The sequence below is a fragment of the Mirounga leonina genome, unplaced genomic scaffold (genome assembly GCF_011800145.1).
Source record: "Mirounga leonina isolate KUSES-001 unplaced genomic scaffold, KU_Mleo_1.0 Mir_82, whole genome shotgun sequence".
In the NCBI taxonomy this organism is placed as follows: Eukaryota; Metazoa; Chordata; class Mammalia; order Carnivora; family Phocidae; genus Mirounga; species Mirounga leonina.
The window spans coordinates 14,580,844-14,600,151 of NW_023270825.1; the positions used below are offsets into that span (position 1 = coordinate 14,580,844).

The 19,308-nt window shown below is 36.1% G+C and overlaps 1 protein-coding gene across 1 annotated transcript in view; it reads left to right on the forward strand.

Annotated features, from left to right (window-relative positions):
* The window catches only part of EML5 (EMAP like 5), a 168,523-nt gene that overhangs the window by 123,688 nt on the left and 25,527 nt on the right, over positions 1–19,308 (forward strand). Inside the window, exons 24-28 of the mRNA XM_034992521.1 lie at positions 5,876–5,964; positions 7,040–7,216; positions 8,594–8,795; positions 9,680–9,806; positions 18,932–19,010. Coding sequence (XP_034848412.1) covers positions 5,876–5,964; positions 7,040–7,216; positions 8,594–8,795; positions 9,680–9,806; positions 18,932–19,010 — 674 coding nt within the window. The remainder of the gene's footprint in view (positions 1–5,875; positions 5,965–7,039; positions 7,217–8,593; positions 8,796–9,679; positions 9,807–18,931; positions 19,011–19,308) is intronic.

A 19,308-nucleotide genomic window follows, 5' to 3' on the forward strand; every position in this document is an offset into this window, starting at 1 on the left:
TAAAAAAATCCTCAAATTTATTTCTAGGGTTTTTTTATATGTGTAACAACAGAAATAGTTTTTATGTATATACATACACAAAAATTAAACCATTTATGAGTTACTTATGTGGTTGACTGTGAGGAAAATGGTTTTTATGTTTAAGCTTAATTTTCCCATAAAAGTTAAACATTCTACTTCTGGGGAAGATGGCAGAGTAGGAGGGTGCTAGACTCACCTTGTCTCAGATAAAACTAACACCCACATCAGTGTAAATAACCCAGAAAATGACCTGAAGACTGGCAGAACAGATTCTCCACAGCTAAACGTAGAGAAGAGGCCACATGAAGAGGATAGGAAGAATGGAGATGCAGTTGGGAGCTAAATGGATTCACAGGACTGTCTGCAGGAGGGAGAAGGGACACTGCGGGCATGGAGAGGGGAAAGAAACAGACAATCACAGTGGGAAGCCCACAGGGAAGCGATAAAACATTTGGCTTTGAAAACCAGAGGGGTCGAATTCCACAAGTTCTTACAATTAGTTCTAGGCTTACACCTAGAATTTTAAAAATCAGCCGGTTTGGCTCTGAGAGAGCCAGGAGAGTGAGAGGAAATGGAGTCTCCACCCTTAAAGACACAGCATAACAACAGCCCTAGAAGCAGCAGTTTGGAAAACACCTGGGGTACGTGGAAAGAAAATTTGTTTACTAATCTTAGAGCATGTGAGTTGGGAAACTAAGAACAAAAGAGGGGACAGACGCCATTTCCCTCCCCTATCCCTAGCCTAGACGCAGGATTACCTACAAGAATCAGTGAAGCAGGAACACTTTCCATCTAACTTGCTTAACAATGCACCCCGCCCCTACATTCTGCAGACACATCCTCTCCAGCCAGACCTGGGTTCCAGGTCTTCTCCCACAGCAGACCCGCACAAACCTTGCTCACACCATACACCCGACCACTGCTTGCTCCTGGGGACACGCCCCCTCCAATACACCCTTGGCAGGAGCCCATCCAGAGTAATGCCACAATTCTGGCAGGGTGCAAGCAGCCCTGACAGGGACCAGCACCACTCCAAAGAGACTCCTAACTCTGGGGAGAGAAGAAGATAACCATACATGCTAGTCCAACTGCAGCCCCAGCAGTGGGCTGGGGGCAGACATCTCATCTGACTGCAAGCCCTGCCCACCTATGAAAGCTTCTCAAGGGAAAGTGTCCTACAGTTTGGTGCTACTACATCTCTGGCAAAAACCTGGTCTGACTCAACTCAAGCCCAGGACGGCCCCAGACTGGCCTATTAACAACACAGGGATAAACCTGTCCACAAGCAGCAAAGAGAGCCATTGCAGATGACTGGACTAAAGGCAAAAGCTGCTCAGCAACAACACTAGGACACACACAACACACACAGGAGACACTTCTGAAACACCAGGTTCCGGTAAACAGGGCACATGGTGCTACAGGGCACCACAGGACCTCTTTTCAATAAGGCCACTACTTGCAAGAGCAGGAAACGTAGCTGACTTTCCTACCACATAGAAACACAGAGAATTAGACAACATGAGGAGACAGGAACATGTCCCAGTTGAAAGAAGAGGACAAAATCATAGCAAGAGAACTAAACAAAATGGAGATGATGAACATGCCTGATAGAGAAGTTAAAGTAATGGTCATAAAGATACACAATGGACTTGAACAAAGAGTAGATGACCTCGATAAGGACCTTAATGAAGAAATAGAAAACATAAAAAAGAACCAATCAGAAATGAAGAGCTCAATAAATGAAATTAAAAATACACTAGATGGAATAAATAGTACACTAGAGAAAGCAGAAGTGTGGATCTGTGACCTGGAGGACATAATAATGGAAAGCAATCAAGCTGAACAGGAGAGAGAAAAAATAGTAATAATAAATGAAAACAGACTTAGGGAACTCAGTGACACCATTAAGAGTAATAACATTTGCATTACAGGGATCCCAGAAGGAGAAGAGAAAGGAAGGAATAAAATTTACTTGAAGAAATAATAGCTGCAAGCTTCCCAAATCTGGGAAAGGAAACAGAAATCCAGATCCAGAAGACGCAGAAAGCCCCCAGCAAAACCAACCCAAGGAGGTTCACACCAAGACACAGAGTAATTAAAATGGCAAAAAGGAGTGATAAAGAGAATGTTTTAAGAGCAGCAAGAGAAAAGATGACCTTTACATACAAGAGAAATCCCATAAGGCTATCAGCTGATTTTTCAGCAGACATTTTGCAGGCCAGAAGGGAATGGCATAATATATTCAGAGTGCTGAAAGAAAAAAACCTGCAGCCAAGAATACTCTATCCAGCAAGGCTATCACTCAGAATAGAAGGAGAGATAAAGAGTTTCCCAGACAAACAGAAATTAAAGGGATTTATGACCACTAAACCAGCCCTCCATGAATTATTATAGGGGACTCTGAGTGGAACGAAAAGACCATAAATTAGAGTAAGAAAAGTAGGAAGCACAAAAGCAGTAAAATTAAATATTTCTATAAAAATCAGTCAAAGGATTTATAAAAGAAAAGGAAGGGAAAGTATGACACCATATACCTAAAATAGGGAAGCGGGGAGAGGAGTAAAGAATGAGTTCAAACTTAAGCGACCATCAACTTAAAATAGACTGCTGTAGGCATAAGATGTTATATACAAACCTAATGGTAACAGCAAATCAAAACCCAGTAGTAGATATGTAAAAAATAGAGGGGAATCCAAGTATATCACTAAAGAAAGCCAGCAAACCATGAGAAAACAGAGTGAGGGAAGAAAGGAACAGAAAAGAACTACAAAATCAACCACAAACAAGTAACAAAATTGCAGTAAGTACCTACCTATCAATAATTACTTTGAATATAAGTGGACAAATACTCCAATCAAAAGACTAGGGTGACAGAATGGATAAAAAAGCAAGACCCATCTATATGCTGCCTATAAGAGACTCATTTCAGACCTAAGGACACATGCAGCTTGAAAAGGAATGGTGATGTGATGAGCACTGGGTGTTATACGCAACTGATGAATTATTGAACACTACATCTGAAACTAATGATGTACTATATGTTGGCTAATTGAATTTAAATTAAAAAAAAAGAAAGTGAAGGAATGGAAAACCATTTCTTATGCAAATGGAAGTGAAAAGAAAGCCAGGACAAAATAGACTTTAAAAAACTGTAACAAGAGGCAAAGAAGGATGTATATATTCATAAAGGGAACAATCCAACAAGAAGATATAACAATTGTAAATATTTCTGCACCCATCATGGGAGTACCTAACTACATAAAACAATAACAAACATAAAAGAGGTAATTGATAGTAATACAATAATAGTGGGGGACTTTAGCATCCCACTTACATCAATGGATAGATCCAAACGAAATCAACAAGGAGACAGTGGCTTTGAATGACACCGGACCAGATGGATTTAACAGATATATTTAGAGATCATTCCATCCTAAAACAGAATACACATTATTTTCAAGTGCATATCAAACATTCTCCAGGATAGATAACATATTAGGACACAAAACAAGTCTCAATAATTCAAAAAGTTTGAAATCATACCATGCATCTTTTCTGACCATAATGCCATAAAACCAGAAATCAACCGCAAGAAAAAAAAAAAAAACTGGAAAGAATACTAGTACATGGAGGCTAAATAACATGCTACTAAACAATGATTGGGTCAACCAAGAAATCAAAGAAGAAATTTAAAAATACATGCAGACAATGAAAATGAAAACACAGTAATCCAAAATCTTTGGTATGCAGCAAAAGCAGTTCTAAAAGTAGCAAGAAAAATCTCAAACACCCTAACCCTACACCTAAAGAAGATAGAAAAAGAAGAACAAACAAAACCCAAATCCAGCAGAAGGAAGGAAATAATAAGATTAGAGCAGAAATAAACAAAAGAGAAACTAAAGAAACGACTACGTCAATGAAAATCAGGAGCTAGTTCTTTGAAAAGATCAGCAAAATTGCTAAACCTCTAGCCAAGTTCATCCAAAAAGGAAAAAACAACAAAAAAAAACATGAGAGCTCAAACAAAATCAGAAGTGAAAGAGGAGAAATGATAACTGACACCATTAAAATACAAAGGGTTGTAAGAGAATAGTATGAAAAATAATATGCCAAACAATATGACAACCTAGAAGACGCGGATAAATTCCTAAAAACATATAACCTATCAAAACTGAAACAGGAAGAAATAGAAAGTTTGAACAGACTGATTAACAGCAATGATACTGAATCAGAAATCCAAAAACTCCCAAAAAACAAAAGCCCAGGACCAGACAGCTTCACAGGTGAATTCTGTCAAACACTTAAGAGTTAATACCTGTTCTTCTCAAACTATTCCAAAAAATAGAAGAGGAAAGAAAGCTTCCAAATTCATTCTGTGAGGCCAGCATTACCTTGATACCAAAACCAGATAAAGACACCACAAAAAGAACTACAGGCCAATATCTCTGATGAACATAGATGCGGTAATCCTCAATAAAATATTAGCAAACCAAATTCAACAGTAATTAAAATCATTCTCAATCACATGGAATTTATTCCTAGGATGCAAGCAGGGTTTAATATTCGCAGATCAATCAACATGAGATGTTACATCAACAAGAGAAAGGATAAAAACCTTATGATCATTTCAATATAGAAAAAGCATTTGATAAAGTACAATATCCATTCATGATGAAAACCCTCAACAGAATAGGTTTAGAGGGAACATACCCTCAACATAATAAAGACCATATGTGAAAAACCCCAGCTAACATCATACTTAATGGGGAAAAACTGGGAGCTTTCCCTGTAAGGTCAGGAACAAGACAAGGATGTCCACTCTTACCACTTTTATTCAACATAGTATTAGAAGTCCTAGCCACAGCAATGACAGAAGAAAAAGAAAAAAAAGGATCCAAATTGCTAAGGAAAAAGTAGAACTTTACTCTTTGCCTGGATATGATATGGATACGATACAATATATGGAAAACCTTGAAGACTCCACCAAAAAACTACTAGAACTGATAAACATATTCAGTAAGGTCATAGGATACAAAATCAATATACAGAAATCCGTTGCATTTCTATACTCTAATAATGAGGCAGAAGAAAGAAATTAAGAAAACGATCCCACTTATAATTACACCAAAAATAATAAAATACTGGGGTGCCTGGCTGGCTCAGTTGGTAGAGCATGTGACTCTTGATCTCAGTGTTGGGAGTTTGAGATCCACGTCGGGTGTAGAGATTACTTAAAATGAATAAATAAAACTTTAAAAAAAGGGGGGGGGGCGCCTGGGTGGCTCAGTCGTTGAGCGTCTGCCTTCAGCTCAGGTCATGGTCCCAGGGTCCTGGGATCGAGCCCCGCATTGGGCTCCCTGCTCCGCCGGAGGCCTGCTTCTCCCTCTCCCACTCCCCCTGCTTGGGTTCCCTCTCTCGCTGTGTCTTTCTCTGTCAAATAAATAAAAAAAACTTAAAAAAAATAAATAAATAAATAAATAATTAAAAAAGGGGGGGATGGGAAGATGGGTGAAATAGGCAAAGGGGATGAAGAGTACACTTACATGAGGAGCACTGAGTAATGTATAGAATTGTCGAATCACTATATTGCACACCTGAAATTAATATAACACTGTTATCTGCACTGGAATTTTAAAAAGAATTTAATGGGAGAAAGGTGGTACAAACACTAATGTTCACTGAATGCTTTTAAATAGGATTGACTCTGTCATTTTACATTAATGAAACAATTTAATTTTATGATTATAAAACAATTTAAATATAATAAACTATGAAAGAAAATATTTTAAAAAGTTAAACATCCCATTAACTATATATTTTATATATGTATATATTTTTAATTTTTTTTTTTAAGGAAAGCTTTTACAGGTCAACACTGGTGCTAAAGAACAGTTATTCTTTGAAGCTCCCAGAGGGAAAAAACAAACCATCCCCAGTGTGGAGGTAGGAAGATAATAGTGCTTGCAATGTTGTTGATATGACTAAGTGGTTAGAACACTGATGGCCACCTTTTGTCATTTACATATGAAGACTGTCCTCACATTATTCAAATCATGGCTATTCTTTCTGTGAGTTTATTTTCTGCCCTAGTCTATTAGATGAGTAAAGGAAAAGATGCTGTATAAGAAAAGGAATAAAACAGGGGCTCCTCAGTGGCTCAGTTGGTTAAGCATTTGACTCTTGATTTTGGCTCAGGTCATGATGTCAGGGTGGTAAGATGGAGCCCTGTGTCAGGCCCAGCATGGAGCCTGCTTGAGATTCTCTCTCTCCTCTCCCCACCCACCGCCCCCACCCCACCCTCACTTGCACTTGCATGCACATGCACGTGCTCTCTAAAAAAAGGGGGGGGGGAATAAATCAACTTTTACATCTAGGTATGCTCTCGTCCAGTTACTTTCCTCAAAGGATAGGAGGCAATTAGAAGACATGCTATCTTAGATAGGAGCACTGCATGTCTGTCAAATCTTTTGGAACCTATATGCCTAAGATGCTTGTTGGCAAATTCCTGTTTAAAGAGAAGAAAAAAAAATGTGTTTCCTTTTGTGACTGACAGCATTAGCAAAATTTTTTGATACGGCTAAGGAAGAGAGGCTAAACAAATTGAATATGAAAGTGGCTTAATGACGAGAGAGACTCTAAGTAAAGGTTCTTAATATCCAGTAATGATTAATTGGAAAACAAGCCTCTAAAGTATTAGAAATTTAGACATGAAGTATAGATTGATTGATTATTCTAAGAGCAGAAATGGTCTTATTTATTATCACTGAATCCTCAGCATCTAGAACACACAGTGGATACATAATAAGTACATCTTGAATAATGTTATATTAAATATTTTCTACAGGAATTGGCAGACTTGGGAAGCTACAAAACCAAGACAACTAGTAATTTAACTGTTATAATTAAAATTTTAATTTTACTTGTGACATATATAACTATAAAGAAAAATATTCAGATTTTTGTTGTCAGTTTTTAAGGTTTAGATATTACAAACTTACAGCCTTTTTTTTCTTTTTAGGTAGAAAAAATTTGTTGGGCATCATGGACAAGTGTGCTTGGTTTATGCTGTGAGGGAATTTGGCCAGTAATTGGAGAAGTCACAGACATAACTGCCTCTTGCCTCACCAGTGACAAAATGATCCTAGCTACTGGGGATGATTTGGGATTTGTGAAGTTATTTAGATATCCTGCAAAAGTATGTGTTTTTCTTTAACTCCCCTAATGATCATAATTATAAAAATGGTTAAGGTAATGCTCTTTCATAGTATTTTGTTGTTGTAATATGAATATTATGTATGTAATATGAAGGATTTAGAATTATATATACTATTTTTGACATTTGTAGCTTTTATTTAGAAGTAGTCTTATAATTTATGATCCTGTGCCTTAAGTTATATTGTATAGTGTTTCTCAGTATTGAGTAATATAAATGTCCCTTTTAGAGGAAACATTTCTTTTATCCCTTAATGCTAACTTAAATAATTTTGGTATTCATTTGATTAAATATATACCATTAACAGTAAACTCAAACTCTTTATATTTACAGCCTTAAGTTTAAAATGTTTCAACCATGGGACGCCTGGGTGGCTCAGTCGGTTAAAATGTTTCAACCATTAGATCCAAAATACTATAAATACAATACCTATAAAACTAAAATAGACAGCATTGATTCAATGTAATGAATGATGTTATTTTGCTGAAACTAGACTGCACAGACTTTTTGGAGTACTATGTGCCCATGTGGTGAGCTGTGTGATGACTGAATTCTCTTAGTGCTTTCCTCTATTCAAGCTACCGGGAAATATTAGGCTTTCATTTAGCACAAAAATAAAATTCATATATCAAGTCCAGATGCATTTATTTCTTGTCACTGATTCAGATATACAGTTGACGCTTGAACAATGTGGGGGTTAGGGATACCGATCCCTGTACAGTCAAAAATCCGCATATAACCATTGACTCACCAAAAACTTTACTAATAGCCTACTGTTGACTGGAAACCTCACCAATAACAAACAGTCAACACATATTTTGTATGTTGTATGTATTATATGCTGTATTCTTATAACAAGCTAGAGAAAAGAAAATGTTATTGCAAAAATAATATTGTAACAATAAGGAAGAGAAAATATATTTACAGTGCTATACTGTGTTTATCAAAAAATATCTACATATAAGGGACTGTGCAGTTCACACCCGTGTTGTTCAAGGTCAGCTGTATATTATAATCTGGCATGAACATAAACATAAATTTGAAATAGGGCACCGAAATCATATTATGGTATAGATCTTAAGTAGCTGCTCATATTTATATTTTTAGATCAGCATTGAAATGAAAACAAGTTTAAAAATTCTCATAGAGAACCCAGGCACCTGAGGAAATACTCCACACATCCCTGTTTTAGGTACACTTAAGTGGCAGAACCTTAATTGGTAAGAATGTGTTCCAATAAAGCATTTATTGGTCAGAAACTTCATTTTCAGCTTTCTAGATGGTATAGATGCCTGAAGAATAGGACCATTTTCAAGTAGTAACATTTCTCAAAGACTGAATTTTTTTTTTCATCTTTAGGGAAAATTTGGAAAATTTAAGAGGTATGTGGCCCATAGTACACATGTCACAAATGTTCGCTGGACTTACGATGACAGCATGTTGGTTACCTTAGGAGGTGCAGATATGTCTTTAATGGTTTGGACAAATGAAATCGAGGGCTATCGAGAAAAAAGGCCTTGTGATAGTGAAGAATCTGATACAGATTCGGAAGAAGATGGGGGTATGTCATTTTAAAATATTTTAATAAAAACACAATTTAGCACAACTGATTTAAACTATAGCAGTTAAACAAGTAATAATAATGTTTGAATAATTGTGATTTTAGTGTTTGTGGTCTGTTTAACACCAAAATTGGTTTTATGCCTCAAAAATAACAGACTAGCATATATTGATGACTTAAATATTCTTCATCTACAAATGTATGATAATCCTACTTTAAGTAAGTACTGTTAAAATAAATTTTATGGTGGGGTGCCTGGGGGGCTCAGTTGGTTAGGTGTCTGCCTTCAACTCGGGGCATGATCCCAGGGACCTGGGATCAGGCCCTGCATTGGGCCCCCTGCTCAGCAGGGAGTCTGCTTCTCCCTCTGCCTCTCCCCCCACTCGTGCTTGCTCTGTCTCTCTCAAATAAATAAAATCTTTAAAAAAAATTGTTATGGTATTGAACCTCATATTTTAAAATGATTTTAATTTTTCCTAATATACAAATAATACCAGCTCATTACAGAAAAATTAGGAAATACATTTTGCAATAAAAATAAACACAGTATCCATAATTTGACCACTCAGAGGTAACGTCTGTTAACATATTGAGGTATTTCCACAGGGGTATTTGCATTTATATACATTATATTTTTTAACAAAAATGATATATTGAATTTATATTTAATAGGCTGTTATCTCTTAGTAATATTTTAAAAACATTGTTGCATATTAAATATTCTATATAATTTTTACTGACTGTAATTTCATAATTTATTATTCATAATTATTTCATAATTTAACTTATTTCATATTGTTGAACATCCTTGTATCCAATTTATAGGATCATAATAGAACTCCTCAGTTGCAACTTAGAGAATAATTCTTATGTTTTGATGGCAGGCTATGACAGTGATGTTACAAGGGAGAATGAAATCAGTTACACCATTAGAGCCTTATCAACAAATATTCGCCCAATGTTTGGAGTCAAGCCTCATTTGCAACAAAAAGAACCCTCAGTTGATGAGAGGTAACAATCAAATTTAAAACTAGATGAAGAAAAATATATTGGTATTAAAATTGAATTAATTGTTTAACTGAATGAATTTTTGTAAAAACTAAGTAGCAGTGGTACTCTTGCATTTTCCAGCTCCCAGCACCTCTTAGAAAACGTGTTTGTCCTTAAATCCTTTTTGGTGGTGACACTGTCTCTTTCAAGTAGTTTAGGGAATATACAAAGTGTCTATGATTAAAGGAATATTATTTGCTAACTTTTATAAATAAATGTGATAGGGTTGTAGGAAATAATAAAATTTGAATCCAATACCAAGTATGTTTTAGGAAGCACCTGAGCAGAGATAGGATTAAATTTTGAAAAGGCATTTTTATCCATGTGCCTTTAATCAAGGGTAGAAAATTTCACCAGGATTGGCTACGTGGCTCAGATGGTTGAGCGTCTGCCTCCGGCTCAGGTCATGATCCCAGCTGGGATCGAGCCCGCATTGGGCTCCCTGCTCTGCGGGGAGTCTGCTTCTCCCTCTCAGCCTACTGCTCCCCCTGCCTGTGCTCTCTTGTGCTCTCTGTCAAATAAATAAAATCTTTAAAAAGTAATAAGAAACAAAAATTTTTCCAAGAGGCAAATTGAAGTCCAGCTTCCATTAGAGAATGGGAATTACTGGTCTTTGTCTGGAAGCAGCACATCAGAATTAAAGGCTCTGCCAACAGCAATTTTATAAGGAGAGAAAACTGTTTTAATAAAGTCTCTGAGTTAGACGACAGATCAAGAGAGGAACTGTTAACATCACGTGATGCTTTAAAAACCATTAGGGAATATGGAAGACAGTAAAGAGGTGTGTGGATCAGTGAGTGACATGGACTTCAGAAGTGAAGAATTTTTAAGAATTGATAAAGGAAAGATTATCCAGAAACTGCAGTGAGGAGACAAGAAGGAGTGGGAGGTGGGAACAGCAGTGACCTCTTCTGTCCAAAGATGTGTTGAGGAAAACTTTGTTATGAGAAGTTGGTAAGAATATTTGAGGGAAAATTTAAAAATGAAAGGGAGTTCACTCACACTGAACAGAATTTGTGGAAAATTCGAGTGAATGTCTAGTCAGAGAGAGTAGTGCTGAAGACTCCTGGGGCTCAGCTAGATAGAGATGACAGTACAAGAAAGCACTGGCAGAGGGGTTTGAATTTGCACTACGGACTTAACATTCAGGGAGAAGAATGAAATTGGAAGGGTGAGGTGCATATTCCTGATGGAGAAGGGGGATCTAGAGGGTCTCTGAACTGACTAGCCACACAGGTTCCCACAGAAGTTCTAAGGGGAGTGTTGAGTTATGATGTCTCCACAGCTCCTCTTCCAGGTGCCCATTTGCTGATGAGTACCCAAATAATAGCACTGGCATCACCTTTATGGATAGGGGGCAGGGGGTAGTTGTCCATTTTGTCATCACGTATAAAGAGGCAAAGTATTACATTAGAGAGATGTTTTGGGACACCTGAGTGGCTCAGTCGGTTAAACGTCTGCCTTTGGCTCAAGTCATGATCCCAGGATCCAGGGATCTAGTCCTGCATCGGGCTCCTTGCTCAGCGGGGAGCCTGCTTCTCCCTCTCCCTGCTGCTCCCCCTGCTTGTGCTCTCTCTCTCTCTCAAATAATAAAATCTTTTTTAAAATAAAATAAAAAATTAAAATTAAAAAATAAACTAAAATAAATTAGATGTTTTAAGAAATCTGAGCATACCATAATTTAAATATCAAGATTCAAGGTTGAAGTGATCTAGTGGGAGGCAGCATCTTACAGTGCAAAGAACATGGTTTTGGAGTCAGACAAATGGGTTAAAATACTAATTTTTATCATTTTCCTCTTGTGTCACCTTGAAAAACTATTTGTTGCCTCTAAGCCTCTGTTTCCTTAGAGGTTAAATGAGCCTTACCGTCACTCACTTATGGAGTATTTTATAAAATGAAACAAAATGTATTAAAGAATTTAGGTAGTAAGTCTTTACCACCCCTCCCTGCAAATGAAATAGAGAGTCACCTGAGGGAAATAAATTTAAACAGTTTCTGAAATTAAATATCCACAAAGTAGTAAACAATATCTACATATTTATTAATCAGAGAAATACATGTAAGTTTGCAAATGTGGATGTTCTGGTGAGAATATGTGCAGTATAGTGCTTAAAATTACTTAAATTATACCTCACAGATAATGAAAAGTGAAAAGTGTACTATAGGGAGGAAGAAATTCTAGACATTCCCATAAATCTTTTTCATTTATTTTTTAAGAAAAATATCAGATAAATTAGGTATATCAGAAAATGTGACCAAATTTTAATCTGTAGTCTGTCATTCATGGTAAAACACTTAAAATTCCTCCTTTATTAATAAAGTGACCCAAATTCTGACAGACGGAAGTATTTTTCTGCTCGTGAAAAATGCTTGATGCTTTCATAATCTTTGCTGTTAGCTTGCATTTTTTACAGCTAACATTTTCAAAATTATTTTTGAAATTATTTTGCATTGTTCTCAGTTTATTTTATAATTTCAGCTCTGCTGAATTCTTTTGAAAATGCTGAGGCCGAGTCCAAAATGACTCAGAACTAGGAGTCTTTATTTTCATAAAATGAGAGATTTATCAAAGGAGAAAAAAATGAAGATACTTCTTGCAAAAAAAAAAAAAAATGAAGATACTTCTTTTTACCAACTTTGCATAATTTGTGAGGAGATATTATAGTCTATCTATAATGTTTTTGTATTTTAAATAAAATATTGCTATCAAATATGAAACAACATTTTATAAACTGAAAACAAATGCTTGTCAAACATCCACTTAAAAGGTTTTGGATGACATTGGTAACTGCTCTACTTGGTTGGTACTTTTGTGAGGCCTTTTTTCCTAAATGACTATAATAATTTTATGTTTTTCTTTTTGTAGCAAATCTTATGTATATATTTAAAGTAGTTGTCAATCAAACTTCCAATATTTTTTAATAAAAATACTCAGAACAGTGGAGCATAAAATTTAGGCATTTTGTATTTCCTTAGAATTCTGTTGCTGTTTCCTTTATTCTGTTTACTTAACTGCTGCATGTTATTCATCATCAATGTTTCTTTTTTTCCCTTGTTCCTTTCAAAGGCAGGGGGTAGTAAGGTAAGTTTTATTAAATAAGATATTTTATTCCATTATTTATTCTTTGTTCTGTTTTGATCTTTATTATATTTTAAGGTATTGATTTTTTCCCTATAAAACATGGAACTGTATTTGTCAAGAAAAAATTATAAAGTGAACTAAGTCCTACAGAAAAGTTGCGTTTTACATGTGCAGTATGTGGGTGCTGCTGAGGTTCTTCATTATGATCACTTGGTTTTATAACAAACTCCAGACAGTTTTAGTTATCCCTTAAGTTTCAGAGGTTTATAAAAATAGCCACACATACTTATCAGTGAAAAATTATGCAGTTTATAAGCCTGTTAGCTTCATTTAATGTATATTTATACTTTCATTTAAAAACATTAACATAGGGCAATGATGATATTTGTATGTTCAATAAAATGGTATATATGCATAAAAGGACTCTGTGGGACACTTTTCACAACTAGCTTTAGTGAGATGAACATGTCTTCAGTCAGTTTCTGAAACAGGACAGTGTGGAAAAAGTCTGTTTTAGAAGTGAAAAAAAAAAAAAGGTACCAATAGGTAAATGCTGGGAGATAAGGATGAAAAAAATAGATATAAGACCAGATTGTACAGAAACTCAGATATAAGGTACTCCTTAATTTATTTGGTAGACAGCAGCAGAAATTCATTTTTGTTTTAAACAGGGGTGATATGTACAAAGATAGGAGTCTAGAGTGTGATGTGACTTCAAAAAGGCCACATATCTTAGACTATTTTAACAAATAAAACATTCAGATCTAGCGTCAGATCTGAAGTAGCTTATTCAGGAGTGATTTTAAAGGGACACTAACAATTTACAGTGGGAAACACTTTAGCTTTGTTTGAAAACAAAGCTAAGTGGAGATGTAATTGTTGTCTTGGGTGTGGGTGAATTTTATGAAGTGACCTCCCTTTCATAAGCAGTTTTCATAAGAGCTTAGGTGACCATTTGTCCGTCACTGCTACAAAGGGATGTTCTAGACGTGTAAAGAAGTTTCCTGGTTTCAGTAGGAGGGTGGATGAGATCACCTTTGTGATCTCTTCCAATTCTCTTTTGGTCATTATGTTATTAAAGGGGTTCTTTTAAGTTACCTCCTTTACTAGCAAAATCCCAAAGCTAGTATGATCTTGAGTGACTCACTTTGCCTGCTAGGCTGGACTGGCTGACTGAGAAACCCTCCTGGGTTAGAGGAGGGGTTGCTTCACCTCCTTAGACAGTTTCCTTAATAGCATCTCCAGTACGACCAACCTTTTAACTTGGTTGTTACCATTTTACTCCCACACTTAAGAACAAGGATAGGCTTCAGTATTTTGTTTGAAATTCAGAGTGCACTGTAGAAAAAGAAGAACAGTAGGCTTTAAAGTTTACAACATAGAACATGTTCAATTCTCATTTTTCTTTTTTCGCCTTCTTTTGATTTCCCTGCCATTAATGGAATAACTTTAGCCTTCTATGCGGTAATAAATAAAAACAATAGCTCTTTAATATATGCAGTATGTTTTACCTGCATTAAACTTACAAAAATATTTTATTACAGAAGTATTTTACTAGTGTTTTAAATTCAAATCTGTGTTGTAATCTTTTCCCTTTTATATTTGCTGCTAAAAAGAGGTTCCAGGTAATCCTCTCTCTTTGTTATACTTTATGAGACCTAATTTTGTATTTTTATCATCTTTCATATTTACCATTAATGAGCTGTGTTACTTGGTGTTCTTTACCTCTGTTCACAGTTTTCCACGTTTTTCTCCATTAAAATCAGTATCACTGAAACAAATAGCATCTTAATTATTGGATTTCTGCTACATAAGTAATTGCTTTACCAAAGCTTTATTTGTTCAACTTGTATAATTTTATAAGTTGTATAACTTTATTTAAACAAAAATATATAAGTTGTCTTTAAAAAATTAAAATACACTTAACTGTTACACAGGTTTGTATGGATAAAAATTACCTGTTTCTTGCTTGGGTTACAATTAAAGCTGTCAGATGATAACACTCAATGAAGTTCACCAACAAAACTGACTTAGAAGAAAAGCCAAGGAGGGGTTAAAATGGCCCTAAGGAGGGGTTCCTGGGTGACTCAGTTGGTTGAGTGACCGGCTCTTGATTTCGGCTCAGGTCATGATCTCAGGGTCAAGAGATCAAGCCCCACATCAGAGTGTGCGTGGAGCCTGCTTGAGATTCTCTCCCTCTCTAAATAAAGAAATAGGTCCTAAGAGAAACATTTTTAAATGTTAAATATTATAAATTGAATTATATTTATTACTTACATTCAAAACATATGAAAAAGGCTTGAAACCAAACCTTTGTAATTTCTGTAATTTGAAGAGTTCTTTATATATTCTTTTAAGTGCATGCAATTTTTATGTCACCAGCCATGGTTATTTGCTTCTACATACTACTTCATGTCATGTATGAAAGTATTCACTTCTTTTATATTGAGTGTTCAAGATGGAGCACTTCATCCACTTTTATAGATGTGTAACCTGGAAATCCTTGTGAAAATGCAAATATGTTTTTATCCTTTAATTTTATGCACTTAATCACATATTGGATTTTTTTTTCCCATAGCAAAGTCATTTCATGTCATTTTCTGCTTTAGTTGTTACAAATTGAATATTCACTTAAAATTTGGAAGGGGGGGTGCCTGGGTGGCTCAGTCGTTAAGCACCTGCCTTCGGCTCAGGTCATGATCCCAGGGTCCTGGGATGGAGCCCCGCATTGGGCTCCCTGCTCAGCGGGAAGCCTGCTTCTCCCTCTCCCACTCCCCCTGCTGTGTTCTCTCTCTCACTGTGTTGTGTCTCTCTCTGTCAAATAAATAAATAAAATCTTAAAAAAAAGAAAATTTTGGAAGGGGAGTTGATAGCATGATTGATTTAGATCCGGTATTCAGGTTATTAAACATTTGAATAATGGTTATCTGAGATAAAAATAAACCAAATGAGATGGGTTTTTTTAATTAAACAAAGGATTTTAGGAAAAGAGCCTCCACATTTTTTTTTTTTTTGAGTATAGTTGGCACTTAAAGTTACTTTAGTTTCAGGCATGCAACATAGTGATTTGGCAAGTTTATATATTATGCTCTGCTCACTGAAAGTATAGCTACCATCTGTTCCCATACCATACTATTACAGTATCATTCACTATATTCCTTTTTTTTCTTTTAAGATTTTATTTATTTATTTGACAGAGAGAGACACAGTGAGAGAGGGAACACAAGCAGGAGGAGTGGGAGAAGGAGAAGCAGACTTCCTGCAGAGCGGGGAGCCCAATGCGGGGCTCAGTCCCAGGACCCTGGGATCATGACCTGAGCCAAAGGCAGACACTTAACAACTGAGCCACCCAGGCGCCCCCACTATATTCCTTATGTTGTGCCTTTTATTCCTGTCACTTATTCATTCCATAACTGGAAGCCTGTACCTCCCATTACCATTCACCTATTTTGCCCATTCCTACCCCTCCCCTCTGGCAACCATCAGTTTGTTCTCTTATTTATAGGTCTGATTCTGCTTTTTGTTTGTTGATTCATTTTTTTTTTAATATTCCACATATGAGTGAAATTATATGGTATTTGTCTTTCTTAGTCTGACTTATTTCACTTAGCCTAATACCCTCTAGGTCCATCCACATTGTCACAAATGGCAAGATCTCAATCCTTTTTTTTTTTTTTTAAAGATTTATTTATTTATTTGAGAGAGAGAGAGTACATGAGATGGGGGGAGGGTCAGAGGGAGAAGCAGGCTCCTCGCCGAGCAGGGAGCCCGATGCGGGACTCGATCCAGGGACTCCAGGATCATGACCTGAGCCGAAGGCAGTCGCTCAACCAACTGAGCCACCCAGGCGCCCAAGATCTCAATCCTTTTTAATGGCTGCATAATAGTTGTGTGTGTGTGTGTGCGCGCCTTATCCATTTGTCTATCCCTGGACACAGGTTGCTTCCATATCTTGGCTATTGGAAATAATGCTGCAATAAACAAAGGAGTGCATATATCTTTTTGAATTAGTGTATTCATTTTTAGAAGGGATTAATATCCAATAGTGGAATTGTTGGATCATATGGTATTTCTATTTTTAATTTTTTGAGGAACCTCCATGCTGTTTTCCATAGTGGCTATACTAATTTACATTCCCACCAACAGTGTCCAAGGATTCCTTTTTTTTCTACATCCTCACCAACATTTATTATTTCTTGTCTTTTTTACTTGAGCCATTCTAACAGGTGTAAGGTGATATCTTATTGGGGTTTTGATTTACATTTCCCTGCTGATTAGTGATGTTGAACATCTTTTTATGTGTCTGTTGGCCATCTGTATGTCGTCTTTGGAAAAAATGTCTATTCAGGGCCTCTGTCCATTTTTTTAATCAGATTGGCGTTTTTCTGTTTTTTGGGTTTTTTTTGGTGGTGTGTTGTATAAACTCTTTATATATTTTAGATATTAATCCCTTATCATATATATCATTTGCAAATGTCTTCTCCCGTTCAGTAAGTTGCCTTTTTGTTTTGTAGATGGTTCCTTTTGCTGTGTAAAAGCCTTTTATTTTGATGTAGTCCCAAAGTTTATTTTTGCTTTTGTTTCCCTTGCCTTAGGAGATATACCTAGAAAAATGTTGCTGTGGCTGGTGGCAAAGAAATTGGTTGAAAATTGGTCCAGTTCTTTTACATGTAACTGTCTAGTTTTCCCAGCATCATTTATTGAAAAACGGTCTTTTCTCCATTGCATATTCTTGCCTCCTTTGTTCATAGATTGATTAATTGACCATATAACCATAGGTTTATTTCTGGGTTCTTTATCCTGTTCCATTGATCTAGATGTCTGTTTTTGTGCCAGTTCCCTATTGTTTTGATTACTGTAGCTTTGTAATATAGCTTGAAATCTGGAATTGTGATACTTCCAGCTTTGTTTTTCTATCTCAAGATTGCTTTGGCTATTTGGGGTCTTTTGTGGTTCCATACAAATTTTAGTATTATTCTAGTTTTGTGGAAAATGCTGTTGGCATCTGGATAAGAATTGCATTGAATCTGTAGATTGCTTTGGGTAGCATGGACATTTTAACAATATTAATGCTTTCAGTCCATGAATATGGAATGTCTTTCCATTTGTGTCATCTTCAGTTTCTTTCATCAGTGTTTTATACTTTTCAGAGTCCTTCACCTGTTTGGTTGAGTTTATTCCTAGGCATTTTAAGAGCCTCCACATTTAAATGATTCAAAATGGGAACTCTGTACACCTAATGGGACATTATAAATAGATCCTGAACTAGCAGTGGAAACAGAGAAGAGGGGGCTAGATGTGAGAGCTACTCTCTAGGTGAAGTTGATGAATGTTTAGTGAATAATGAGAATAGAGAAGAAGAGAAGGAGTTGAAGGCAATAGTAAGTAATATAATTACCTTTTAGAGAGTGTTGTATGATTTATAAGTTTATGTAACTGTAAAATGTTTGATTGACTTGACTTCACTAGAGACTTCAGGAAGAAGGGAAGGTAAAGGGCCTGGTGGAGCAAGTAATGAGTACAAATTTGAATTCCGACATAATTTATATTGCCAACAGTATAGAAAGTTCATAACAATATTTTCAAAATTCAAGATGAATGTATTGAACACCTGCCATGTGCAAGATACTGTGGTAGACACTTTAGAGTAGTAATCTAGGCTTTGTTATAATGCATCCCATCAAGAAGTTTTTGAGTATGTTAAACTAACATTTGTATATTTATCTATAAACAGTCTGCTCTTGTGCTAATATGTTATTTACATTATGAAACATACACCAAAGAAGTTAAAATAAAATGAATTAAAGTTCTAATATCTTCTTTCCACCTTCTGGCTTTAGAAGATATCAAGATAAAGAGGGCACGGTCTAGTGAGGAACACAGATTGGGTTCATTTTTGTGAAGGTGTGTCAGACCTCTCTGTCCAGTGGGCAGGTGAGGGAGGCTCAGTGAAGGCGCCTGATAATGGATGTCTTTCCTCATTCCCACTTTCCCGTTTCAGGCCCCCTGTGAGCAGAGCCCCACCAAGGCCAGAAAAACTCCAGACAAACAATGTTGGCAAGAAAAAGAGACCTATAGAGGTAAGGAGAACCCCTTCCCCAGTGTTAACTTGTGCTTTAAAATGTATTCAGAATTCATTCCATTCCCTTCTTGTAAGGCAGCCAAATCTTGTCATTAGGTTTTATGAAAATAAACATACTGAATAATCTTTTTTTAAAATTTTGTTTTTAAGTAATCTGTACACCCACATGGGACTCGAACCCCAAGATGAAGTTACATGCTCTACCGACTGAGCAAGCCAGGTGTCCCTGAGAATCTTTTTTGTTTGGTCATAAAATTTTGATTGCCTAGTTGTCAAGTCTGAGTTTTGGATTGATA